Source organism: Numenius arquata, chromosome 7 (assembly GCF_964106895.1).
Source record: "Numenius arquata chromosome 7, bNumArq3.hap1.1, whole genome shotgun sequence".
In the NCBI taxonomy this organism is placed as follows: Eukaryota; Metazoa; Chordata; class Aves; order Charadriiformes; family Scolopacidae; genus Numenius; species Numenius arquata.
This window is the reverse complement of record NC_133582.1, coordinates 60,706,385-60,734,220: the sequence shown is the minus strand read 5'-3', so window position 1 is coordinate 60,734,220 and position 27,836 is coordinate 60,706,385. Positions and strand designations below refer to the sequence as shown.

General features: G+C 47.2%; 1 protein-coding gene across 1 annotated transcript in view; it reads left to right on the top strand.

Annotated features, from left to right (window-relative positions):
• Positions 1–9,471: 9,471 nt before the first annotated feature.
• The window catches only part of NXPH1 (neurexophilin 1), a 136,155-nt gene continuing 117,790 nt past the window's right edge, over positions 9,472–27,836 (top strand). The window contains exon 1 of the mRNA XM_074150728.1: positions 9,472–9,525. Within this exon, the coding sequence (XP_074006829.1) occupies positions 9,472–9,525 (54 nt within the window). The remainder of the gene's footprint in view (positions 9,526–27,836) is intronic.

Here is a 27,836-nt window from a genome sequence, read left to right as displayed (position 1 = left end):
TTTCATGTTCAGAAATGTTACATCCTCCAGAACATGTGTGAATGAAATGGATCAATTTTATTTCTGGATGATGTATATCTCTTAACTTCCAGCTTTAAGAAGTCCACTTACCTGTTGGTGGAAAGCGCTTGCCACCAAGGTACTACGTGTCTGTGTGCAAGGTGTTGTTCTTGTAGCCATGTGGAGAGGTTTTCCGAGGAACCACGATCCTGTTGCTGTGAGTGTGATGTGACAACAGAGCTCCAGATGGCAGGAAGGGAAACCCTGGTAGGCTTAGGAAAATAGTCTTCATAGTGAGAGTGGTCAAGCACTGGAATAGGTGCCTGCATGTAGGACTTGGACCTGTTGGAACAGGTCCAGAGGAGACCATGAAGATGCTCCAGGGGCTGGAGCACCTCTTCTATGATGACATGCTGCGAGAGTTGTGGTTGTTCAGCCAGGAGAAGAGAAGGCTCCAGGCAGACCTTAGAGCCCCTTCCAGTCCCTAAACGGGCTCCAGGAGAGATGGGGAGGGACTCTTGGTCAGGGAGGGGAGCCATAGGACGAGGGGGAAGGGTTTGACACTGAAAGAGGGGAGATTGAGATGAGATCTGGGGAAGAAATTCTTTGGTGTGAGGGTGGTGAGAGCCTGGCCCAGGTTGCCCAGAGAAGCTGTGGCTGCCCCATCCCTGGAGGGGTTCAAGGCCAGGTTGGAGGGGGCTTTGAGCAACCTGGTCTGGTGGGGGGTGTCCCTGCCCAGGGCAGAGGGGTTGGAACTTGATGATCTTTAAGGTCCTTTCCAACCTGAACCATTCTGTGATTCTATGTGGTGACACCTGTATACGCTGATAGGATCAGTTACATTGTGAAATAAGGACAATAAGGACTTGGTTTAAACCAAGAAGTAGATCCTTGGTGTTAAGTTACACGGTGTAGACATAGAACAACACTAAAGTGCTTTGACAGGGCCTGTTGCAGAGCCTGCCTGGGGGTCTTTCTCCAACCCGCTTTGGGGCACGTCCTTCGAGTAACCCCCAAATACAGCATCAGGTGTGACGGGTACAACTCTGTACCAGCAAAAGCTGGCTTTTCGTTGCGGCGGGGGCAGGAGGTTGTCCAATATATAAGAGGAAAAACTCTCTTCCTGCTCCCAGTTTGTTATCTGAACTTTATGGACCGCTGCCTGCGTAATTGGCTGCGTGTCCTCGGCGAATGTGGAGTTTAATGCTGGATGTATTTTGCAGTATTATGCTAAGCCACGAGGTGGCACTGGAAGATTGTAATAATCCAGTGTAATTAAGCCCCCCCCTCCCTGCACCCCTTATTGACAGAGAAAGCGTGAATTTTTACATTAAATGCTATAAACCACGGGAACCGGTTACTTCTCTCTGCTCTGCTTTCTGGCTTCACTTCCCAGCAATTTTTAGTGAAGTTTTCTCAAGTGTAGAATGGAAAGGCTCCTGCAACGGCACAACAAAGTGACTCCACGAAATCAACATCTCTTTGCTTTTAAACATGTATTCCTTAATCCTGGTGATTCCTGACAGCTCTCTCTCTTCCTGTGGCCAAGTATTCCTCCCTCAGCAGCAACTGCATGCAAAAGTAGGAATTTCATTTTTCTGTAATTTCTTTGATACCTTGCCCGAAGCTTTCTCTTCTCTTGTAAAGCAAAGATGAAAACCTATTTCAGGTTTTCATCAAAGGTGAAAGTTCTTCCAAGATTTGTCCATTTCTAACAAACATCTCACAGTATCCTGGTCCAAAATATCTCACTTTGGTTTAATACCAAATGTAGGCTTGAGTAAGCAAAAGCAATTAAGTACCATATTGCTGTTACACGTGAAATTTGACACATTTTCACACGGTTTTACAAAGTACACAGCTCCTTCCCATATCCTCACATTTCTTTTTTATCCCCTAAATACTGAAAATATTTGAGCTGGTTCATAGTTGAGTAAAGTGAGAAGATGCCACCCCGTTGAGTGGGCTGATGTCTGACCTAAGGTTGTCCTTTACACCTATGAATGTCTGAAACACAGAAAAAGATAGAGAAGAAATCTGAGGGAATTCTGGTTTGACTTTTGCCTACAACAAAAAAGCCCTAATTACTGTAGCTAGAGTGTAAAATCCTGAGCATGAAGTGCAAACAGCCTTGAATGGTTTTAAAGATATTCCTTGCTGGCCTCAACACCTGAAAAAATTTACTGGATGGGGGGCTTAGACAAAACCTGTCCTTAAAAATTCTTGTCATTGCAAGAGGTATCCAAACAAGACTCCTCACAAAGGCTCATCTCCACTGTGTTTGAAGGAAGTCTCAAAACTTTCATTTATCTGAAGGGGAGCACACTGGCTGCTCAGATTTAAGGGCTTAAAACACGAAAGGCAGACTTGTTTCTGAGTAGTTTCCTGGTAGCTCATTTTGCCTTGTAGGAAAAGCGGTAATAAGTTATATCATTATGCAAGTGAAAATATCCCCCTCACTCGGGTTCTGCTGCTCACCGAGCTCCTGGCAAAATCAGTGGGGTGGGGAGTTTACAAGCTCACCCTGAAGTAAGAACAAACTGAAAGGGTGCAGAGCTCCATGTATCACACTGAATCATAGAATCATAGAATGGCTTGAGTTGGAAGGGACCTTAAAGACCATTGAGTTCCACCCCCTGCCCTGGGCAGAGACACCTCCCACCAGACCAGGTTGCTCCAAGCCCCGTCCAGCCTGGCCTTGAACCCCTCCAGGGATGGGGCAGCCACAGCTTCTCTGGGCAACCCGGGCCAGGCTCTCACCACCCTCACAGCAAAGAATTTCTTCCAAATCTCTGATCTAAATCTGCCTCGCAGACACTCTCCCACATCAGTTCCTACTTCAAGACGATGCAACTCTCATATTTCACCCCTCCTGTATAAAGCCTTCCCAGCTGACGGTATACGCGTTGTGTCATTTTGCAATTAAAAACCGTACACATACACACAGAGATTTTAATAAAAATTTTGTTATCAAGTTTTATTATTTCAACAAGTGTTGCTGTCAGCTAATAATCCCTAGAGTGGACATCATGAAGTATTCCAATAATTGGATTTTAATTAAGAAATTCACTTAGTCCTACACTATTTTTGAAATCTAATTATGTCTTCAGGAAGCTCACCCAAGTTGTGGTGTTTTGTGGACAATGTACAGACTCAATACAGACTCCTCCCGTTACTTTAAGGCGTTTTTTTTTTTTCTTATGGTTATTATTAAAACTCTTCTATTTCCTGTATTGCCACTGTAGAAAATTGTCAAGATCTAATGGGTGAGATAAATGTGGAATGCAAATACAAATCTCTATTATACACATTATGTTAGAAAAGAAGCTCCCTGTACAAAGAAGGTTAGAAAGCTTTTTTGCTGATTATATTCATGATCTTGAGATTTTTTTTACCCCCTATTGGATCTAAAGGCATTATTCATGAGAAAATCCTGTAGAATAAACTTGGCTGTAAATTTTATTCATATAGACAATAATTTATGTCTCACCTCATCTTGAGTATTTGGGGAAAAATCCCGAGTATGTATGTGCACGCTGAGTGTCACCTGGAATAAGTCTAGTGAAGCCTGTGGGCCTGCTTATTTTTATATCACAGAAACACCGGGGGATCTGGACACTGCTGTTTGTACGTCACGTTTTAGTTTTCTTTGATAGCGAATGTCACACCTCACTCTGACATTGTGCGAGTTCTCATGACGCAGCAACAGGAGAAATAATTAAGAACATCATGAATTCAAGGCGTTTCTCTTGAAGTGGTTGGAGTATTCCTGTATTTTTCCATATGGGATGCAGAGTAACACCACTTCATGGTATGTCTTTGGCTGTAAGTAGGCAGAAATCAATGCAATAAAAATAAAAGTCTCGCGGAGATATTTTTATATTTAGAAATATGAATGGTACATACAGTCATATTCTGACCTTGAAAGAATGGAAATAAAATGTGACAAGGGAATCTGTTTGTAGTATTTATACTAACCATAAAAATACTCTGTTCAAACATGAAGATTTCCTTGAAACAAAAGAATTCTATTTAAAATGTGAAGAGGGGAAGGGATAAGAAGAGAAGGTCTGATGAATTAATGGCTGGCAACATGAAGAACGTTTCAGTAAGATTATTTACGTGAGTGATACGAGGCATCTGGCCTGTGCACTGTACAGTACAAATATAGAAAAGCTGTGGAGGCCATAATCTGTCACTGTAGTGCATATGCAACTCCAGTGGAATTCAATAGCACTTCAGCATGCATATAGATGAGATTATATTCGCTTATAGCGCAGGCTGATTTTTTATTTCAAAGCAGCCATTGCTAACATCGTAATAGATGCTTTGCAGAGATGGGGCAAAACTTTCATTGGCTTTAACAGAGACAAAATTGCCAACTGAGACGTTGGCTCTAACCCTGGAACACTGAGAAAAAAATATCTGGTTAAAAGCAAGCCGAAAAATGGTGGTTAAGCTGTATTGATTTTCCATCTTCTCAGACTTCCTCCAGCCCTTGGTACCCTGGCCCACCTTTGCTTTCTTTGCTTTACTTTCTTTTTTCCAAGCAATATTTCCAAAATAAGAAATATGGCCTGTATGAATAGCATTGCACGGGTTTCAGTTCTATTTATTCTTTTTATTTCATAAATACCTGTCTGTGCTTAGGCAGGTTAGCTACATTGTGCAGTGAGTTTAGCGCAGTAATTTGATATTTATCATTACAGCATTGTATTTTCTTCTAGGGCCTCAAGCAATTAAACCACGTGCCCATCTTCTGTTGGAACCTGTAGCAATTATTAACTGCTTGCCATTGTCTTTGGATTTTCTGCTTGTGACCCTTTCAGTTCTGCGAGCCAGGAAGCTGTCTTCGCAGGAACGGGGACGATGTCAAAAGGTTAGAATGTATTTCAAAGCTTTACAAATAGTCCAATTGCATTTTAAAGTCTCATTGGACTTTTTAAAAGTCCATTAGTAAGCCTGGAATTTGTGATTCTTTAAAACTGCACCAGCTGACACTACCTTGCTGGGGACCTTATTGCTACGACTACAGACAGCATCCAAACAGTTGAAATTAAAATTCACTTTAAAAAAAATATCTAATATTCCACTTAAGCTGCAGCACTAGTATTACAGAATCGGATAAAAGTCAAAAGACTGCATCCAAAAGTCCTAAATGTCAGATTTTCATAAACATTGCGTTCCCTTTGAAAAAGCATCACGTGTTCACTGCTGGGATACTTTGGAGCCTGCTTTTCTTTCCATCTTTTTTTTTTAACAGAAAAGATCAATCCAGTTTCCCATATGCTCCTTGCACCTTTCTTCAGGAGTGACAATGGAAGGAAAGAGCGGTCCGAACAGCATTTCTGAAGGAAAGCTCAGTTCCACTGTAGCTGAGGAGTTTGTCCCAGTGGCCTTTGGCTAAGGAGGTCAGCTGAAGAGCGAAGAAGCCCTCAGTGAAGCCAATGGAACCCTGGATCAGTCCCAACCTGACAGAAAATGGGTTTGTCCATCCTTAAAAGCTTTGCCTCCAGACCCTGCTGACACCTCAAGTAGATACCATACACACTGGCCTGTTCATAGAAGACCTTGTTGATTTTACAGGAGGAGAAAATTTTAGTAGGCTGAAGTAAAGAGGAGCCATGCTTGTGGTTCCAGCGGAGCCAGGGTTTCTTCCACAGTACTTCCCTAAATGAGATATAAGGATCTGGAGGAGAAAGACTGGGAGGACCTTCTTGTATTTGACCAGGTGAAGGAATAATTCTTCTCCAAGGACTACTTCCTTGTCACCTCCAATATGAAGACATCAGCGATCAGACCTCGGAGAAGCTGAATCAAGTTACACAGACCATAGAGCTGAATCGTCCCTTCTTGAAGAGCAGATCATTCCTTCTTGAAGAAATGATGTCTTCCTCAGGAACACGACCCACTGAAATCTGTCAGACTTTGCATTTGCTTTCCCTGCCCCATATTAACCTGAGAATCTTCATATCGAAGGTAAGAATAACCCTGATGGGTCTAAATATGTAAGAGTAGCTTATTGCAAAGGTCAGTATGCTCCATGCAGCTTGTGGCAAGTTTCTTCTACGAGAAGAGGGCAACGTCCATCTCTCCCTAAATGTGGACAAAGGCCCTCGCTTGCAGGGAAGAAAGAATGGAATAGATAGAGGAAGGAGGGAGTCGAAAGGGAAAAGTAATTTTTTATTTGTTACCCATTTGAAAGAAGAAGTCTCCAGGCAGCTTGAGCCTGCACTGTAAGGCAGAGGCTGTCTGGAGGGGCAGGATGACAGGATGATTCCTTGCAGGCTGCACGCTCCTGTTCAAAGCTGTGACGCGAGCATTCCACATGTCTAGCAGAGTGATGGTGCCGGAGACATATGGAGGTGTCCATCTTCCAGGTGTTTGGAGCAGAAATGGCCATGGGGGAGGCTCTGGTGCAGCTCTTTCAAAGAGTACTCATTACCTTCCCTCTGCTTTCCCCGCTCCCCTTTTATTACAGTGTTCCGAACTCAGGCCCCCAAATTAAAACAGTATTTTACAGCTTGGTACTGAAGCCTCACATTGCAGATACTAATTACCAGGACGTGCTCGGAGGGAAGCAAGGATTTGGCAGGACAACTGAAGTCCTCTTTTTCTCTCTCATTTCCCTCTCTGCACAGCATGCTGGCTTGCTTCTTGGTTCCCCTTTGGGAGGTGATCAATCTGAGATTTGCTATCGAGGCTGGGCATCTGCTAAGGCTACCCTGTGCTGCTGCTATCCTCCCCTTCACCCTGTCCCAATGTCACACTGGTAATGGTACGGTTTGGGGGATGGAAGAGGGCAGGAAAAAACCAAAACCCACCCCATAGGACTCCTTGTAAAGAAGAAGAAAAACAAGGTCGATGAGACCTTTCCCTTCGCATGACAGCTGGCGGGATTAGCCACAGCACCGGGCAGAGATGAGCTTTCCAGCTTCACTGCGAGGGGCTGTCCAGCTACAGGTTCCTGCTTGCGGGGGAGAAGCAACCCTTTAATCCCAGAGTTTGGCTCCCGCAGCCGTCACCCAGCTCTGCTCCGAGATCCCGCCACCTCAGTGCCTGGTTTGCGGGCGCCCGCTGCCTTCCCAGGCTTAAACAGCGCTGGCGTTGCGCGGGACACCCCTGAGGGAGGTGGGAAGAGAACTAAAATGAAAGGAAAGAAAGAGGAAAGAGATGCTCTCCCGGGCTCCTTCCAGGCGCTGGGCAGACGGCCGGCTCCCGCGGGCTGGCGGAGAGGGAAAGGGGCGGCAGGCAGCGCGGGCAGCGCGGGCAGCGGGGCAGGCAGCGCGGGCAGCGCCGGCACACCGGCAGAGGCGGGCAGGGCGGGCAGGGCAGGCAGCGCAGAGTGAGCAGGCAGCCCGGGCAGGGCAGGCAGTGCAGGCAGCACGGGCAGGGCAGGCAGCAAAGACAGGGCAGGCAGTGCAGGCAGCACGGGCAGGGAGGGCAGCACAGACAGGACAGGCAGCAGGGGCAGGGAAGGCAGCGCAGAGTGAGCAGGCAGCACGGGCAGGGCAGGCAGTGCAGGCAGCACGGGCAGGGAGGGCAGCACAGAGAGGACAGGCAGCACGGGCAGGGCAGGCAGTGCAGGCAGCACGGGCAGGGAGGGCAGCACAGAGAGGACAGGCAGCACGGGCAGGGCAGGCAGTGCAGGCAGCACGGGCAGGGAGGGCAGCACAGAGAGGACAGGCAGCACGGGCAGGGCAGGCAGTGCAGGCAGCACGGGCAGGGAGGGCAGCACAGAGAGGACAGGCAGCACGGGCAGGGAGGGCAGCACGGGCAGGGCAGGCAGGGCAGGAAGCACGGGCAGTGCAGGCAGCACAGAGAGGACAGGCAGCACGGGCAGGGCAGGCAGTGCAGGCAGCACGGGCAGGGCAGGCAGCACGGGCAGGGCAGGCAGTGCAGGCAGCAGGGGCAGGGCAGGCAGCACGGGCAGGGAGGGCAGCACAGAGAGGACAGGCAGCAGGGGCAGGGCAGGCAGCACGGGCAGGGCAAGGCAGCTCGCGCCGCCCGGGGAGGGCTCTGATTCATCACCCCGTTCAGAGGAGAGGATGGGACGCCGCTAAACTCCCCTTTCTCCCTCCTCCCTTCCCCCCTCGCCGAGCAAGCCCCCCCCTCTCCTCCCCCCTCCGCTCGCTCTTTCTCTCTCCCCAAGCAGTGAGGCTCGGACAGTGCTCGGCTCCAGCGCTTTATTTCGAGATGATCGGCCAAGGTCTTTGCAGATAGATTTTATCTGAAGTTAAATAGCAGGCGCTCGCCGCTCCCTCGCCAATAAGTCATTTTTAATAGAGACAAATCGCCCTGGACGCCCCGGAGCGCCGGTGCCGCCGCTCCTGCCCGCGCCCCCCGCCGAAGGCGAGCGGGCAGCCCGGGCAGCTCCCGCCTCCCGTAAGTGTCCTGCTCGGCGGAGCCGGAGCGCGGCCGTGTGCGGAGAAGGGGAGGCGAGGGGGGGGAGAGCCGGCCAGCCGCCCCGCCGCCCTGACAGTGCCTGCGCCGGATGCACAGCGGCCGCGGGACACCTCGGTGCGGAGCGCGGCGAGGAGATGCGCAGGGGCGGCGGGCTGCGCCGCGGCGCTCAGCCCCACTAGGCTCGCCCATGGAGCGCCCCGCGGAGCCCCGGCCGCCGTCGGACCCCCCACGCCGTACGTATCCCCGCCGCGGCCCCCCCGCGGCGGCGGGGCTGTCCGCGGGGCGCGGGGGCGGAGGAGGGCTGGGGCCGGGGATGGGGATCGGCGCCCGTCGGGGCGCCCTGGGGGCTCGGCCCCGGCCCGGGGCAAGGCACGGCGCGCCTTAGGAGCGGCGGAGGGAGGTGGGCGCTTGTGGGGGTAGGCAGAGCTTGCTCGGGGGTCGCGGAGGCGAAGCTCTTCGCCTCGGCTTTGAGCGGCCAAGAGCATCCGGAGCCCCGATCCCAGCGTCTTCTGCCCCTTCTCTCCGCTCCGGCGCCGCTCCGCTCTCCAGCGCGCTGCCGGGGCTCCGCGGCCAACCGCCGGGCGGCTGCCGCCCCCGCTCCCCGCCGAGGGCGGGCAGGCAGGGCAGGGCTGGCGGTGGCACCCCCGGGCCGTCCCAGCCCGCACCACGGGGCTCTGCCGCCCGGTAAAAGGACCGAGCGCCGGGGAGCGCTGCCTACAGGCGCTCTGCAGCCTGCCCGGACCGTGCCATCACTTTGCTCTGACGCTGGATTAACTCGATTTTAATCGTGTTTTTTTTTTTTTTTTTGTTTTGTTTCCCCCACCCCCATCCACACACCCCATCTCCTCCTTCTCTCCCGCCCCCCCCCCCCCCTTCCCTACACACCTCTCTTCCCCCCTTGTCTCAAGCCTAACCTTGTCTTGTGGTCATGGGGTCTATAATTTCATTTTTGTCTAGGCTGGTGAGAGCTCTGCGTGTTCTGTAAAGTGGATGTCAGGTGGATCTATGTTCTGGAAGGAACAAAGAGGCAGCGAAGGCAGCGCGGGGGAAGTTTGAGCGGCGAGGATGCAGGCTGTGTACTGGTACGCGGTCCTTCTGCTGCAGCCCACCCTCTACCTGGTGAGTGCCCCCGGCCCCTCGCACGGGCCGGGGAGGGGGGAGCTCGGCGGGGAGGTGGGCACCAGCCCGGCGGAGAACGAACAAACTCACGGCATCGACCGGCGCCCCGCAGCCAGCCCTGCCCCGTCCTCCCGGGGTCGGGCCGGGAGCGGGGCGGGGAGGTGCGGAGCTCGGCCGGGAGCTCTCGGCGGGGCGCAGTGCGGGGGGGAGCACACCCGTAACTTCTCCTCCGCGGGGAAGGGGCGAGAGCAGGGTCGGGGGCTCCCGGGCCGGCTCCCCCGGTGCCTGGGGGGGGGCACCGGAGCGCGGCCGCGGGGGCCCCCTCCCAGGCTGTGAGCTGGAGGCAACTTCTTGCCCTCCGCTGCCTCCTGAGGGTGGGAGCCCCTCCGGAGGGGGACCCCCGCCGGTATTGCCGCTACGGGCGGCGCGGCACAGGCGTGCGGGCTCTGGGTGAGGAGCACAGCTAGTATTTTCCGCGGCAAGTGTCATTGACTTTGGTAGCGAATCCCCTTTAAGATTACCGGGGGAGCACGAGTAAACAGCGGCGTTATCTCCTTTAGCACACACTTTATTCCCCCTGCCATCGCGGGGAGCACAAACCGGGCAGGCTGCTCCTCCTGTAGCCCCTGCCCTCGCTCGCCAGCCGTGCATTAAGCAGGCAGACGCTCGGCGGGAGCTCGTCCCGGTGGCGGCGGGGGAGGGAGAAGCTCCTTTTCCAGGGGCGCTGCCGAGAGAAGCGCCCCGGCACCGGGGGAGGCGGTGGCCCGGCTCCTCCGGCTCCGCGGCCGCCGGGCGCTGCCCGCGCCGCCGCTGCCTGCGCTGGCGCGGCCGGGCCGCCTGGAGGCGCTGCGGGGCAGCGCGCGGCGCCAGCGGCCGGGGTAGCCAATCCCGAGCGGGCCCGGGGAGGGGGAGTGGGCGTGGCCGGGGAGGGGCGGGGCCCGGCGGCGCGCGCCTCCCGCGGCCGCGCAGCGCTCAGGGCGTCGCGCCCGTCCCGTCCCGTCCCGTCCCGTCCCGTCCCGTCCCGTCCCGTCCCCTGTGTCCCCCCTCATCCCCTCCGCCTCGGACGTGGGTCCCGCCCGGGAGCCGCGTCTGCTGCGGGTGTCTCTGCTCCCCGCGATTTTTATAGCCGGGGGAGGGCGTAGGGGGGTGTGGGGTGGGGTGGGGTGGGGGGGGAAGCGGGGAGAAAAGCGGGTGGCAAATAATCTATCAGAAAGCCGGAGCGAGATCGATACGTCGCGTTAAATTTTAAATGTGTTTGCTGGCAGTTAAACTGCTCCCGACTCATTCCGGCAACAGCGCTGGATTTATTCTAGTGCGCCGCAGTCTGAACAACAAGCGCATTAATTCTCCTTTAATTGTAAACTGGGAGCATTTGAAAACCATTCAGTGTGCAAATTATGCTGATTCAATTACCGTTTAGTTACAGACTTCATTACCTGAATGCTTTTTTTTAATATTTTTTTTTTTTTTTTCCGAGGGCTTGGCATTGCACAGAGTAAAGGAGATGATTTTCCAGCTTCCCTCGAAACAATGCGAAATATGATACAAAAAAAAAAAGAAAAACCAAAAACGGGAATAAAAGACAGGCTAGGGGGAGGGGATGGGCTCCTCGGCCGGGCTGTGTCTGCTGCCAAAACACTCTGGGGGCGGGGGGGGGGGGGGATCCAAAGGATTTCCCCGTCTAATCCGATTCTTTTTTCCCGAGTCAATCCTTCCACGTTTACTCCAATCTCCCCCCCTATTCTCCGTGTTTAGGGAGTGACTCCGAAAGTTTGCGCTAGGCCATCGCGTGCTAATAAGCTGTTTATTGGCATGGAAGCATGAAGTTTGGATTAAAGCTTTAATGGGGAGCCACAAACCAGCCAAGGTGCAGCGCTTCCTTGCGCCCGTCCGTGCCCGCGCGGCGCTCCGTGTGGGTTGGAGCGGTTTTAATTAGGAATTGCATTTTCGCTTCCCGACCTGTTAGGAAGGGTAAATGAAACGGCCGCACAACCAGCATCCTATGGAGTTTCTTAAAAAAAAATAATCCTTTTGGAGAGGAGTTAATAATAGAGGGGAGAGGGAAAATAGCCTGATCCCCCCCCCCCTCCTCCCCCCCCCCCCCCGGCCTGGATCAGGCGGGATTCAGCGGCAGGGAACAGCCGCGGCCAGGCCGGGCTGCCCCCAACTCACTCATGTACAGGCACTCGCCGGTTTGCAATCTCTCTTCACCCAGCAAATCACTGCTCCTTCCCACCCCCCGGCCCCCCCGGCCCCCCCGCCCCGTTAAACCTCTTCCCAGTGAAATCCTGAGGGGGGGGGGGGGAAGTGCTTCTGCTTTTCTCTCCCTTTTTAATAGAGCCATGTGCCATCCAGCCTTATTGCCCGAAATTTATAGAGGTCACGGCCGACCTGAAGGAGCAGGAATTTCGCTGGAGTAGGAATGGTTCGTCCTATCACGTTTATGGATAAGAACGTTCGTTAGCCGCTGCCAGGCAGGCACGTTCTCCTTGTTTCGAGCTGGGCGGTGTAGTGAAAATGTTACGTTTGATTTGCAGTGGGAGCGCATTTCCTTTGGCCTAAACAGATAACTTCGTACTTATTTGGTAGAATTAGGAGTTAACCTTTCAAAGCTTGCAGTTATTTTGTTTCTTCAGATTTAGAGAGCTGCAGAAATTGTTCAAACGGCTACGTTCGGTCTTATTTACCACAAGACTCCACCGCTGTTCTTTCAAAAGCATCTCAATCCTATCCTAATGGATAATATTTTCTTAACTAACAGCGCTGTGCCGAGCTCAAAATCGTCATTAAGGAAGCATGTAAATATTGAGAGAGAAAGGAAAAAAAACCCACGCCCGGAGATCGTAGACTCTTTTGGGTTTGAGTTCTGTCCGTTAAAAGGACACGGGGCTTTTACACCACTCCCTTAATGGAAACCTTCTCGTTTAATTCCTGCTGGTGAATTTCCAGTCCGACCCCACAGGACAATAACACGCCAAGGCTGGTTCTTTTCCTTTCTTTCTTTTTTTCTTTTTCCCGAGTGGAAGCAACACGCCGTAGAAGCGACCACAGAACGCGCGGGCTGCTGGCAGAGACGGCAAGGATCCTAACTAGTTATTTCTCGGTGGGACAGGTCGAGCACGGCCCAAAAGGAGGAGGGACATCCTCCGGCGGCTGAGGAGCCCCTTCCTGCGGGCGGGGGGACCGGCGGGCTGCTGGCCACCAGCTCCCGGCCGCGGCGGCGAGCGCTCGCCCCGTCCCGCCGCTCCCCGGCCGCCGGCCGGATCCTGCGCATCCCTCCGGGAAACCCAGGGCGCCGGGCGGCAAAAATGCCTTGAGGGGTGCAGGATTTTACCTTCCTCTCCCCCTCACTCCCCCCAACATGTTCGCAGGCACTGACTTGGCATGCTTCAGGGGGAACTTCCCGCAGGGTGGAAACAAGGAATGAGGAGAACGTGCGCCTGTTCTGGTGGGATCACCCCGGCTTGAAGAGACTTCAGCTCACTACTTAGGTGCTCCTCACCCCGAGTAGCGGGTACGGAGCTAAAACCAGTCGGAGTTTTGCGCTGCTAGGGCGAGGACCCCTCTCCCCTTATCCTCCCCCCTCCCCCGGCTCGCTGTCTTTTCCCAGCAAAGCGTTTCTTTCACCGCTAGGTTTGTAAATTAGGATATACACCAGCGTTTTAACTCCGTGCGGAATTTAAGTAGCGCAAGAGCAAACGGAGGGGTGATTTTTTTCACTCCCACCCCCGCCCCGAGGAGGCCTGCGAGCAGATTGTTTCGCCGGGGGGGGGGAAGGAGGAGGGGAGCTTCTCTTTGTCAGAGAAGTGCAACTGCGGGGCTCCCGGGGCACCTTGTTTTACAGGGCGCTGGCTTTGGCAGAGGGGCTTGGAAACAGCCTGCTCACCTCCTCCCCGTGCCGGGATGGGATTTTAAGGTCCGTTCCACACCGTCGCTGTAGTTTGGAGGCCTTTTGACAGCCGAGAGGAGCTTTCCTGCAAAAAATTTTGTGAATAATAGAGGTTTAAAATTGTCCTCAGCGATGGCACACTTGGTAGGGTGTTTGCTGAGGGGGTAAACAGGGGGACACTGGCTCCAGAGTTTGTGTACATTTAATTTCGCTCTGTGTCGCACTGTTTGCGGTCATTTCACCCCGGTTAATGAAAGCGATGGAGAACACGAAGAGATATCATGTGCCGGCGAAGATAAGTTGATTTTCTTTTTCTACTTTTTTTTTTTTTTTTTTTTTGAGATAGTTGCTGATTGTATCCTACTTTGTCGTGGGAGGAAAAAAAAAAACCCACCCTCTACAGGCAGAGAAGATAAAAGAAACAAAAAACAAAAGAGAGAAGGCATTGCCCTGTCATAATCGCCACCCACAGTATTTTCTCAGAATCATTTGGTGCTGAAAGCATTCGAGTATTGCTTCCCCCCCACTCCCCCCCCCCCCCCCCCCCCCCCGAAAATAAGCGATTTCTTGCAATTTTCAATATGACGTGGAAGGCGGGGTGGGGGTGGGGGGAAGCGCTTGGCACGGAGGCAGAGAAGTGGCTTTTTTATGTGTGAGAGAGTTTACGTAGCCGTGAGACGATCCCGCTCCCTCTTTCTAAAGGAGTTTGAGAGACTCTTTTGCGGTTGGCGTAGGGGAAATAATTATCCTTTCGGAGGGTGAGGCACGGGAATAGTAAATTCCGGACTCGGAATTCGTGTAGGCGAAACAAACTTATCTGCGCTCTAATTTTTGTTGTTTTATTTTATTTTATTTTATTTTTTTTGTTAAGCGGAGGATGGTGCAATCTTTCCGGGGCTTCCTTCCTTCCTGACCACCAGGGACCTGTGCTAGGAGTTTAAGAAGGGGTTTCCCCGCACTGAAGTTTTTTTCCTGATGCTTAGTACACCCTATTTTCATTTCTTAAATCGCTGGAGAAAACGGCCTGGAACAGATTTCACCTTTTAGGGAGGCACCTGAATATAGTCCAATATCCCCGCCTCCCTTTGACTAGCCAAATCTGCCAAGTCGGTACCTAGAGGTATCCATTTTAAGCTCTTTAATATTTCCCTGCATCTCTAAACCGCCATTTTAATTAACAAAAAGCCAATTTCCCGGTCGTCTTGGAAAGTGCGATGAAGCAGGTTAAGAAACCAATTGCTCGGAATAGCCAGCGCTTGGAGAAAATGAATGTGTGAGCCATCCTTCCCTCCCCAGGATTGGCTTCTCTTCTCCCGACTGGGCTTGGGTGAAGTTCTGCTGTGATTTATCAGATAGTTTAACACCCAACTCGCTCTTCTTGTAAGTCAGCATTAAACCACCTCCTGGGTGCTTTGTAAATACCGCTTTAGCATTTTTTTTTCATGCAGCAGATTGACATGTTGACGATTCTGCTTTAAGGAATGTGACAATAAAGTGGAAAACCAAAGGCTGGCAAGCACTTCATCAAGGATAAAAAGGTTCTGCTGTAAGGATGTCACTCAATTTATTGTGAAAGTCGAATGAATTACGTTTAATGAAAGTGCTCCCCAGATGAATATTACCAGCAATTTCCTGAGTTGGCTCTGTCAGATTGATATGAGGAAATGCCAACCCATATCAAAAAAGATCTCCAATCTCAATTACTATGCAAGCTTTCGAAGAGCTCCTTTTTATTGATATGATATATATTGGCGGGTTCTCAATGCTGTGGAAACTGCTCTCTGTTCAACAGGACAGCATATTTCCCAGTTTATTGTTTAACCCTACGTTTTTCTGGCTGTTTTTTAAACTTCTGTGAGCGCCCTTCTTTTGGAAGGGAGACGCCTCCCATCCTCTTTCCGAGACCTAGAGAGACCAAAGTTGTGTGTCTGGCAGAGGGCAGGGGCCATACTTATTGCAGGAAGTTTGTTCAGCCTGGATGGACAAAGCCGAAGGTCAAGAGAAATAACTCGGCTGAGACAATGGCGCTGGATCCCCTCATTTTCAGTCTATTTCTAGGCGACAATCCAGGGCAGTGTAATATCTGTTACGACTAGCAATCCTAGTATTCCCGCCCTTTCTTCCTCATTCCTCCAGGGCTTCTTTGGGCAAATTAGAAATTCACTAAGCCCGCGAAGAGAGAGAAAAGCTCTTATGTCGCCTCATCTACATAAGAATTGACTTTATGAGAGGCTTTTCTGTTCTATTTTAACTACTATGACACCGGTCGCTACTTAGGAATACAGCTTCTTTTCCCAGAATCTGTCTTGCTGGTCTTGGTTATGATTAAAGGAGGGATTCGGTCAGCTTCCTTCTACCACTTCCCCCTTCTCTTTCAATTTTTAAATCGAAGAGGAGAGAGAAAGAGACAGTATTGAAGGATAACCGGGAGATGCTCGGTACTCTGCAGCAGGACATGGACACCTTCACACGTGGAGCTGCGCTCCTTGCATGCAGCATTAAAGAGGAAGCAGAAAGAGCTTGCCCTTGTCATATATCGGGTTAGTTCGGCTTCCCATTCCTGTTCGTTACTGGATCCAAGTCTAAAACTTTCTTCAGTGCACGACTAGTCCATGTGATTTTTTAATTTTTTTTTTTTTTTTAAAGTGTGTTTTTTCCCCCCTCTGCCGAAGATGCCGAATGTTTCGAGCCGCAGAAGGTTCGGGGAGAGCGGACGGGGGCGTGCAGACGGACGGGGACACTGCTGACTTTGAGGTGTCCTGCTCCGCGGCTGCCACCCCGCGCCCGGCACCGCCGCTCCCCCTTCGCCCGGCCCCGCTCCAGCTCCCTTGCAGCACCTCGGAGAGCTCCCGGGACGGGCGGGCAGCGACGTCAGCACCGTGGGCAGCTCCCGGCCCCGCGCCGCCCCGCTCCCCGCCCCGGCGTGGGGACCGGTGGCCGTGCGCTGCTGGCGACCATGCCGGCTCTTGGAAACTCCTCTTTCATAGGCGCCCTGTCTCGGGCCAGTCAATGTTTCGGGCCACTGCTGCTCAGACCTCGCCCGAAACTCGCTGTGGGCTCGGGGTTTCGCTGCCTGCGTCAGTTTTCCACATGGGAGAAGCAGACGGGCGGACAAGGAGATCCATGTATTTGCTGTTGCTGCTGACTGGCTTTCTTTTAATGGCAAAGCGGCCACTTTATTTTCTGGGGCAAAAAAGACCAGAAGGACAATATGTGAGTGTGGAGGGGAACAGGGATGGGATTTGGATTTAATAATCTAAGATCCTTGGCAGGATGAATCTGAGGATCAGGAAAGCTGTTCTGGGATCCTTGGGATTGTGTCATTCCATCCCAGGATGACAGCACTCTCTCCTTTTGGAGGGAGACCAGAAACATTTGAGAGCATTGGAGTCAAAAGGGGCTATGGCACATGGCTGATGCTGAGATGTGAGAGCAGGGAGTAATTAATTAATAATGACATTTCCTGGCCGATGGGTCATGGCAGGAGTGGCTCTCAGACATAGTTGATGTCACTTTTGGGGTAGTGGCACTCTGAGACACCTGTGAGGGGCAGCCAGATCTTGCTTCCTCCACTTGCTTGTGTCCTGGCAGCCAGATCTTGGGGTATCTCCCAGCTCCCTCCTTCCTTTCAAGAGGAGATAATAACAGGCAAGTGCCTCCACTCCTGTAAATCCCCACTCACTATCAACAGAGCTGTCCTCTAGAGGTCTGCTGCCTGAAAAGCACTTGTCAATGAACACTGACTTTTGACAAGGCAGGTGTAAGTGGATGAGTGATGGAGAGTCCTTCAATAAAGGAATGTGATGGGAATTGACTGGGCTGAGAGGAAAAACAACCCAGAATCCCCACCAACCCTCCAGACAAATCCATAAGCCATTTATTCCTGATCCATATTCTCCCATGTATATCAGTAGGGATTGTGATGCTTTTGCTAGACATGAACAGTTTCCAGTCCCTTTTGATTACACCATGTCCCCATGTGTGGTGCCTGGAAACTGTGTTGTCTGCTTCAGAGATATTGCTTTTATCTTTCAAATGCCACCCTCATTAATGTCAGTGTCTCGCAGTCCAACTAGTGACAAATGTTTCAGGGACATTCATCTGCCTTGCACACTGCATCCATCTCCCCAGGTGCCTTGCCTTTTCCTCTCCAAGGAGTGGTTTAGTAATATTTTCTTCCTTGCCCCCTGTGTCTGCTGTGAAATGATTTCTCCACTAGTTGGTCTCTGTCCTGTCCGTTTATGTGTTAGTTTTGCCAGTGCCCTCTGGGGTATCACCTCTTCTGCTAATCTGTTTCATCACTTCCATGACAGGTTGACCAGTGCATGGAAAGATAATCTGCTCTTTTCACATCAGCAGATTGTTGAAGGGGGGAAAATTAGGCTTTTTTGCTTTCTGTGAACCTACCAAATTATAATGATACTAGTGCTCCATTTTCCTCAAATGTCATTTTCTAATCCAGGCTTGATGCAAAAAACTAAAGAATGAAGAGCCTGGTTGTTTTTCTTTGTGCGTACTCCAGTTGTTTCTTATTGTATGTGCTTGTAATTGTTCTGGATTTTTTTTTGGTTTTGCTGAACTATTGAAAAGCTGATAAGTAAAATATACCAATGTTATTTCTTTGTATATTTTATTCAACTTTGGTGATAGCTGGACAGGATCTCTCAGACTCTGCAGACTCCTTTTAGCAGCAGAGCTGACAGCTGAAACAATACCAGGAAAGAAGTAATCTAGTAGCCTCAGTTCTTATACATTTGCAAGATATATTAAATTTATATTATTTAGAAAGAAAGAAAAGAGTCACTTAAAATCTAACCAATACAGTCGAAAACCGGAAGATGCTACTTAGCTTCCTAGTTAGAACGTGTGATGCTTTGATCCAGAAACCCCTGAACTCAGTGATGATTTCTAACAATGCCAGTAGTTTTGGGTCTGGCCCTGTGAGTACAGTGATTCTGCCTGATACTGGATACCTGTGTCAGAAATAACACAAGTAACATTACAAATGATTAGTGACTAGCATATCTTACGCCCCTGCCCCTCCTGCCTGCTGCCACCCCTCTCCATCCTCCCCATGTCAGCCCTGCATTATGTGGGGGTGAAATTTCACCTGGCTCAATATTTCCTGTATTTGTCTTAGAGGTGCATATGAGCCACTGGGTAAAAGGAAAAAGGAAAAAAAGAAGACACACTCTACCCATATATTGAGAGCACTATTGAGAAACAAAGGCAGATCCTACGGCCTGATCCTGCAGTGTTACATGAGAGAGGATTCCTGTGTAAATCAATGGTTCGCTTGTGCCAGGAGGACAGATTCTGTCTCCTGTTGAAGATTAAGTAGACCATTTCTATCACTGAGGATTGCTCGTCATCATTCAGATGCCACTTCAAATTGAAAGTGTAATTGGCAGCTCTTAAACATTTTTAAGTAATGGAATTTCTGTTATGGATAGTTCAGACCACCTGTACCATAATATTTATCTGCACACTCATTTTTATAAGCCATTCTTGATGGAACTTAAGAAAAACAATTCTTCTGCTAGGCTATTTTGTCAAGAAATGTTGTCATAGGCCTTCAGGTATATAAAACTGCTTATATAAAATTAATGGGCTGCTTTTTATATTTACAATCTCATCCATAGCACCGAGGTCTCGCAAAAGGAGGCATGGACTTCAAACAGGAATAATATTAAAGCTGCGTCCTCACGGTTGTCACACAGTCAATAGCAATATTGTAAAATATGCCTGTTTAAAATCAGAATGGTAGTCCATAATTTGACTTTAATTTGGGGTAATTTCTGTTGTCACTTTCTGCAGCTACTTTATATTGCATACAGAGTTTTTTCTTAATGTTTATGCGAGGAATGCTTTGCACCGTGAGAGGATTTTGTAAGCAATACTGCCAGGTAAAACACAGCAACAATACTGTAGCTTTATGGAGGACAATTGCTGAGTGAACAGATCTTTAAAGTGCAGGGAAATAGGGAGGAGTACAAATACAGAGATGTGACATAAAAGATGTGCTTGATAAATAGTACATCAAAACCTTCCCCATCAAAAAAGATGGGCTCCATCCTACTGCCTTCATCTGTAACGGATATTACCTTACCAAGGCTCACCGTTTTATAGTCCTACTCACTTCTTCTCCCTGATTCCACAAACAACCCCATTTGCTTAATTGCCTTGCTTGTAGGAGATGGTGGTGTAGTACACGTCGCAAACAGAGGTGCGAGAGTATGACCCTTTAGCAATACTACTTTCTAATATGGGAATTATGAAACTGTGGGATTTTGAGTAGTTACTTGCACAAAGGATATCCTTAACTTCAGTGGAGCCACTTCTGTGAGTGGTCGCTTGGAGTGAGCAAGGAATGACATCGTCTGGCCCTCGATGAGACAGTGCTCTGTGTGAATCATCTGCTGTTTCTTCAGCTTCTTCCTATCGAATCCAACGGTGGTGCCTCTTGCTGTGAGCAGCTCTGCTGGCTCTACTAGCACTACTCACTGGAATGAGATACAATCCCACAGAATTATAAATATACCAGAATGTAGGTGGTGTTTGCATCTTAGATGCACAGAATATTCTCTAGCGGGAGCAGAGTGTGAGTCTTGGGAAAGTCCTCGGGTGGATTAGCAGATTGTAATGATATGGTTCAGTCTTTCAGTGGAACGCAATCCGAATGAATATGGAAATGTGTGACTAAGTGCATTAGAGGAGGTGCAAGTGCTGCTTTTATTCTTCACAATTTGTGGAATATTCTAAAATTGTGAGGTTGTAGCAGACACTACAGAGTAGATGCCAATGATTTGTAACTACTTTTTAGAAGCAAAACACAAGCTTAACAGAAGTGAGGAGACTTTCTCGCGTACGCTTCAGTGCTTTACTGAACAAGGACCATAAGAAAGTGAATACAGGATGGGTTTTGCAGTTCTGTTTTTAAGATATAAAATTTTCTTCTTCCATATCAGAAAAAGATCATGCATCTATATCTTCATGAATGTTACAAAGTAATATTTTTGCCAAGAACTTGCTGAGTTTGCTTAGCGTCTATTATGCTTATAAGCAAGCATTACGCTACCTGTCATCCCTTATCCTAAACATATTTTCTTTATTATTTTCACAATCATTATTGGATAATAAAAATTATCCATTAGTTATTGGATAATATTTTTTTTTCTTCTTAATTCTGAATATTTGGAACCATGATTTGTGACTTATTTCGACCACTGATTCAGCTTCTGAAGAAATGAAACCAAAGTTAAGCTTTACAAATAGACGATTCTTTTATTTTTTCTTTTTGAAACTTGTTTTTGAGGTATTTAGGCACCACCACTTACTGTTTTCTAGAATTATAAAGAGATGCAAATGGTGACGTATCTGAGAAAGCCATGTGTGGCCTGCATGCAGTATTATATCTGTGCACTAGATTTGAAGTCTAACTGCTGCTGATGTACATTTTTTGCAGACCACTGCAGATTCTTCTTACCTTTCAGAAGAAAAATGTACTTGAATGATAACCATGTAAAGCAAAAAATATACCCTTATTTATTCTTTCACAAGAAACTTGCATGTTGATTCAAGACCATTCAGACTCTTGAGAACTTTGCCATTGATTTCTCTGGTCATAAAATGGTGTCCTTCACTTGATAAATATTTCCGGTGTCATAAGATGGTTGGGAATGATATTTCATTACATTTTAGCTTGGGTTGCTGTGTGTGACTTGGCTATTCATAGCTAGCACAGGAAGGAAGAAGTAAGCGTTCTTAATAAATGGGAAAGAAAATGTGTATATGGGTGCGTGGTATTCATTGCAGGCTGAGAGAGTTGGGGTTGTTCAGCCAGGAGAAGAGAAGGCTCCAGGGAGATCTTATAGCCCCTTCCAGTCCCTAAAGGGGCTCCAGGAGAGATGGGGAGGGACTCTTGATCAGGGAGGGGAGCCATAGGACGAGGGGGAAGGGTTTTAAACTGAAAGAGGGGAGATTGAGATGAGATCTGGGGAAGAAATTCTTTGGTGTGAGGATGGTGAGACTCTGGCCCAGGTTGCCCAGAGAAGCTGTGGCTGCCCCATCCCTGGAGGGGTTCAAGGCCAGGCTGGATGGGGCTTTGAGCAACCTGGTCTGGTGAGAGGTGTCCCTGACCAGGGCAGGGGGATTGGAACTCGATGATCTTCAATGTCGCTTCCAACCCAAACCATTCTATGATTCTATGATTGCCTTTGGTCTGGGCAATTTAGTCTCCTGTGGAGTTAAAGAGAGCTGAGTGGGCTCTATATGCGTTATTTTTAGCATTGTTTCTGTCAGTGTGTGCTTTAGTAAATTTACCAAGAAGAATGTTGCCCTGTCTTAGGTCTGCCATGGGACCCATCCTTTAGATCCAAGTCCTTTTGCTTTCTGGCAGAATGGCTCAATGGCTTCAGTACTCCTTCACCTGGAGTAATGATGACATCATTTGTCCCTAAACTTTTATGTTTTGTTTTATCCAAGTGGCACAGTGTTAGTCATCCACGTCTGGCAAAAAAAAAAAAAAAAAAAAAGAATCTGCGCTGCCAGCTGTTATGGGTGGATGATTTGCTTTAGGTCAACAGGTGGAGCTGTGACTTTGCTAGCCTGTTGATTCAGGCTCAAATTCAGCTCCCTGGACTGGTCCCTGACTCGATTTTGCTCACGTATTTACATTCCCTAAATTTGCACCTACATATCCATTGCTCATGGAAAGTTTTTAACCTCCTGACCTGTAAAACCCTTCAAGTAATGGGCGGCATATGTGCTGTGCTCATGTATTGATTGGGAAAAGTTGTTCGTTGGTGGGAATGTGATGGTTCTAGGGGGCTACTATGGAAGTTTTTTATTAATGGAGAAATTAGACTGACTCTAGGACAGTATTTCCACTTAGCCCTCTTTGAGTGTGGTTCATCTTGCATAATTGATTTAACATTAATCTCGCAATTCGAGGAATTTTCTGTTCCCTGCCTTTTTCTTAGGACCTCAAAGACTGTAGAAATGTGTGGAATAATTCTCTCTTTAGCATGTTTAGAAAAGGCTAGTTACAGTGGATTTATGTTAATAACTTAGTAAAAATAGCAAACTATTGCTTGTACATCTCATAATTCTCATTTCATAGATTATTTGCATCTCCTATGGGCTGTGGTCCATGTGGCCTTTTTTTCCTTGATTTAGCTGCAGCCCATCATGTGGCGATAGGAGTAATGTATGAGAGATCATTCTGTGTTGGGAAAACGTACTGCAGAAAAACAGGAGAGTGACTTGAAATGAGTTGAGATAATAGCATGAGGATCCACCTATAAAAGTTCTTACTCCTCAGAAGCTTTCAATTCCCCTGTATTCTCATCCTTTTATATTAATTTTTCAAAATACACCTGTGTAAACTTGTTTTATTTGATGAATGTTTAGAGAAGGATTGTTTCCATATGGATTTGTGCATCCCTTAGTGAGTCAGTGGTTCAAACATAATACTAGATGTTCACTATTCACATCAGAAGTGCTCCTGATACTACACTTACAGTGGCAAAGTCAATTAGGGGAACAAATACAATACTAACTGAAGATTTCAAGTCACACCATCTCCAGTAAAGAAATAATTATTGTGATTAGATGAAGCAAAGAGCTCCCAAACAAGTTCCAGAGTAAAATATGCTGAAAACATTCACTGCATGCTCATGAATTAAAAAAAAAGCAGAAGTCAGAATGGAAGAGGCTATTTCACAAACCGGAATGTAGGGTAAATTAATCAAATAAATTGTTTGCTATTAATAATGTGACCAGCTACAGTCAGATTCCAATAAATATGCCCAGAGGGGATGGAAAATCTACCCAACTGAAATTACATTGATAAATTTATCCTAGTTTTCAATGCCTTCTCAGTATGTATTTAGGAAACAAAAGCTGTCATATAAAGACAGCCTGACAGAAAATGGACTCAACTATTTTCTTTTAATTGAGATGGTTCTTTTTGACAATGGAAGTAATTTTCTGGTTACTTAAGGACATTAAATGTATCAGTGCTTAGGTAGAGAACTTGTATCAGAAAGGTCAGCATAAACGTGACCTCCAACAGTTATAAAAATAAACTTGAAGTTATGCTCTTTTGTTTGTTTTCATGATAAGCAAACATGATACGGGAGCTACCTTGTTTAAAAATTGCATAGCTTGACCTGTTTAGTACCTAAGGAATGTTTGCTGTGGTCACCTCTGCTTCTGCTAGAGGACTTGCCGGGAGTGGTGGGGAACGCATGTCATTAGCTCTCATGCCTGAAGAAACAGGTGGTTCATCTTTAATGAAATCCTGTTAGTTCTAAAATATGAATGAGTCACCGTAGTTGCATAGAAATAAGTACAGTAATCACAAGGCAATCCCAGCGCAAATTCCTTCTTAGAAATCAAAACAAAATCTCAAAGAAAGCAGAATCTTCTCAATGAAGATTCATCCTGTCCCAATTTCTTAGCTTGCACAGTCTTTTCTTCTTTGATGTCTACTTCTACGAGAGTCCATCTCCTCTGAACCTGGGCCTCTATTTCATTCTTGGCTACTTAAGAATCATTTACGTGGCATCCGGCATTATTAGTGACTGAGTCAGTGTTACCCGCACACCTAAGACTCCGACTTCGGTCACAGCCTTGGTTCAAGGCTCAACTCTTCACTGGGGGCTTTTTTTTTTTTGCTCTAGGCTATTGAGCACAGTTAAGAAACATTGTGAATGTCCAACGAAATGACTCTGCAGGAAGTTTCTCTTACATGCAATGTTCTTTACTCCTCTTCTTTGTTGGCTTCTATCACAGCCCTTAGCTTTAATGGGTTAACTACTTCATATTCAATTCCTTCATAATTACTTCGCATCAGCCACACACTCAAGCTCTAGGTTTCTTCAGTGTGGTAATTTCAGTTCGTGACAGTCTGAATATCATCTTTGGACATTTTTCAGTGTGCATGTCCTCACTCTACAGTACCTTTTCCGCAGCTGATATGGGACCATAGCGATCTTGTTTTGATCATCCTGGGCTCAGCTGTCAGCTTCAGTCACACATTCAAGCATTCCATTAGTCAGTGGTAAGAAGCTAACGACACGCAGCTAAGCTCTGCTCCCGGATAAATGGCTGTGCCTCGCATTCAGCTATCACTTAACAACAGAATTAGTATCAGCTGTGAGAGTTAGAATTCTGGGTTATTTTTGAGCTTAAATGCCACCACTGCAGACTGAAATACCATAACTTTTCTATTAATCATGCTCTTGACTCACAGAAGCACATGAAAGCAAAAAATAGGGCAATGCTGGCTGTTGGGAAGCAGCTGGGTCTGTAACACCCTGGGCTTAAAAAAATATATGGAAGGGTCACAGGATGTTTAAACTCCCCATTTCCTTTGTCCTCCATCCATATTTTTCTCATCAGCCCAGCGGCTGAAGCCCTTGCTCCGGATTTAAGAGATTCAGTTTCTTCCTCAGCTTCAGGAAGCGTGAACCCAAATCTCACAATGTTGAGGTAATTGCTTTAACCACTGCCTGGTGGAAAAAATCTAGGGGTTTTTCTTGATTTTGCTTGTTCGTTTTATTCTGTTTGGTTTAATACGCTCAGGTACTCCTTCACTCAGGAAACAGGATCTCCTCGTAGGTAAGTTCTGAGACATTTGTAGTATTAAGACTTTCTCTCTTGCTCCTTGGCCTGATGGATATGAGTTCATTCATACTGAAAGCACTTCAGATTTTGAGGACCCTATAGCAGAAAAAAAAAAAAAAGCTTTATTCTGACGTGAAAGAAATTCTTGAACTGGAAAGTGGAAATTATGTTGCCTGTCAACTCTGTCCATTGGGTGCGTTAGCAATAGTAAAATAAGGTGTCTAGGAGCAGTTTATGCCTCAGAAATGTCAAGAAAGTGTTTTAAGTTAATTTCTTGTCTTCCTTTGATTGCTTTGTTTGAACTGTGTTTAGTAGCTTCTGTGAATTATGCTTTCAGAAAACTGCTCCCAGCGGGGATCTGGGGTATCTAACTCCAGGTTATGAACTCTCACAGCTCCCCAGGACAGGAGAGTGAGCGCTTCACTGTAGTGATTATGGGCACCTTCTGGATCTAGCCTGGAGGATCTTCCAAGATTGCTAACGCTAAGCATAAACAGTCTCGTGCTTTCCTGGTTTTAACCTGCTCGCTGGACCTCCTTTATCTTCACAGCTACATCTAAGGACAATTTTTTGTCTTTACATTTTAGAAAAACCCTGTCAGTCTGTCATAGCACAGTTAATTAATTACTTCTACAAAACTGTTTATATGCCCGGGATCCTGAAGGCTTTTATTTTTCCCAAAGTGCAATACTCATGGTTAGCCATGGGTGTATGTTGTTAACTTCAAACAAGTTAACAATTTGCAGGCCACTACCCTCACTCCCCATCCATTATTTTTAAGGTTATAATTGGCTTTGTTTAATGATTTGTATCTATCACTCCCTGTAAAAATCTATCCACAAACTACCGCGTGCTCTCTCTATCTCTGGCCGCCTCTTCATCCTCGTTGCACCAGCAGGAACTGTCAGTAGAAGGACAGGAGAACTTGGCTCCTGCATCTTATTTTATTGGCCTAGGCCATCAGGAGCAAGGACGGCAGGGATGTTCTAGCTTGGTGTGTCCAGCTCTGTGGGATGCAGAAAGGGAACTCTTTTTTTTCAGAGCTGAAACATGTATAGATTATTCCACACGAATAGCTCTGAGGGTTAAAACATATAAAGAATATTTTAGTGATTTTTAGCTGTAAAAGCAGAGAAGTTTCTGGGAAGAAGTATTTAAGACTTGAGATTAAAACCACCCAACAAACTAGGCTGGTTTTGAATGGGCATTTCAGGAACTGTAAAAATTATATACCTGACAAAAAGGCCATGCCCTACCACATTTCAAAGGCTTTTCTTTCTCAAAAAAGACAACATTAATACTTCTCAAAGAATAACTGCTGTGTGTTTTTTTTTGTTTTTTTTTAAAAAGCAAGGTATATTTTCCTGTAATCTTGTTCTCTAAATCATTTTGTGTTAAACTTTCCACAAAGACTGAACAAATATTGAGGCAGATACCTCGCGGGGAAAATTTTACTCCAGGTGGCAAGAGTTCAGCAAACTTATAAGCAACTGAAAAAAGGTCTTATTATGGGAAGTTTCAGGCAACCTTAATCATAGCCATTGCTACCAGAACCACCTATAATTTATAGACACATGTACCCTGGTAGGTGCTCTGTGTGACAGTACTTTCCAAAGTGGTGTTATCCTATAAATACCTTTTGCTTTTTTTTTTTTTTAACATTGTACTTTGGAGAAGCTTGAAGTGTTTTAAACAGAATGGTTGGAAGAATGCGCTTATTGTTATTATTTATAATTTCTTTATAACGCTGCCTACTCCATAGTGGTTGCACACCTGACTTTTAGTAATAACTTTTTCCTCATGAGGTGCTTAGAAAGGGCGGAGGAAATGCTGGGGTGTAAATTTAGATTTTAAAGAATATATACTTTCTTTTTTTTAAATTAAGAGTGGCAGACAGCTATATTTGGTATGCATAGAATGAAAAATGCTGTTCTTTAAATACTTAGATGTACAGACTGTATCAAATAATACATAGCTTTATTTGTTTTCTAAATACACTGTTCTAGAAGTATAGACATTATAGTGCTGTTGGTCCCAAAGAGTGTGATATATTTCTTTTCAAATAAGGCTTTTTTCACCCTGCTGTCTCTTTATGGGTAGACCTTTTAAATCTGTACAGCTGAAACATGTAGCTTGTTATAGCAGCTCAAACGTAATTAGTGATCACTTTGTGCAGAAACAGCTAAGGGACAAAAGAAACAGTCTCATATTATTTCTTATTTCTCCATCTTAAAATAAGGAGCTTTTTCAACTGGTAAATGAAAATAGATCACCAGTGCCACCAGATCTGGGCAAAATGTACTGGTAGCACCATCAAGAAAGTCTTGCTTCATTTCAGGCTACATGTGACCTTGGGAAAACTCAGTTATGCCTCGGGACAAAAGAATTTAATGTTTCATTTTGTAGCGGTACCATCTTTCACCTTTATGTGGATTTAAAAATGTAAATAAAATTGCTTTCTGTCAATGGTATATGTGAAGGTCACAGTCATATTAACCACGAGAATTCAAACTGCCGTTTGACCCATCATTGGTTCAGTAGATAACAATGCATTCTATTCACTCCCAGTAATCTAATTTGTAAGCATTTTATAGCCCAATATTTTATGCCTAGTTGCGAAAAAGTAAGGAATAAACCTTTAAGCACTTCGTTGCGGATTTATTTACAGAATAACTGTGTATCAAGTAGGGAAGTTTTTTAGAATGCCAGGACATCTTGTATTACAACCTTACTTGCAAAAATGGCAAGACTGAGTGCTATAGAAGAGAGAAGGAATGCCTAGCAAAAGAGT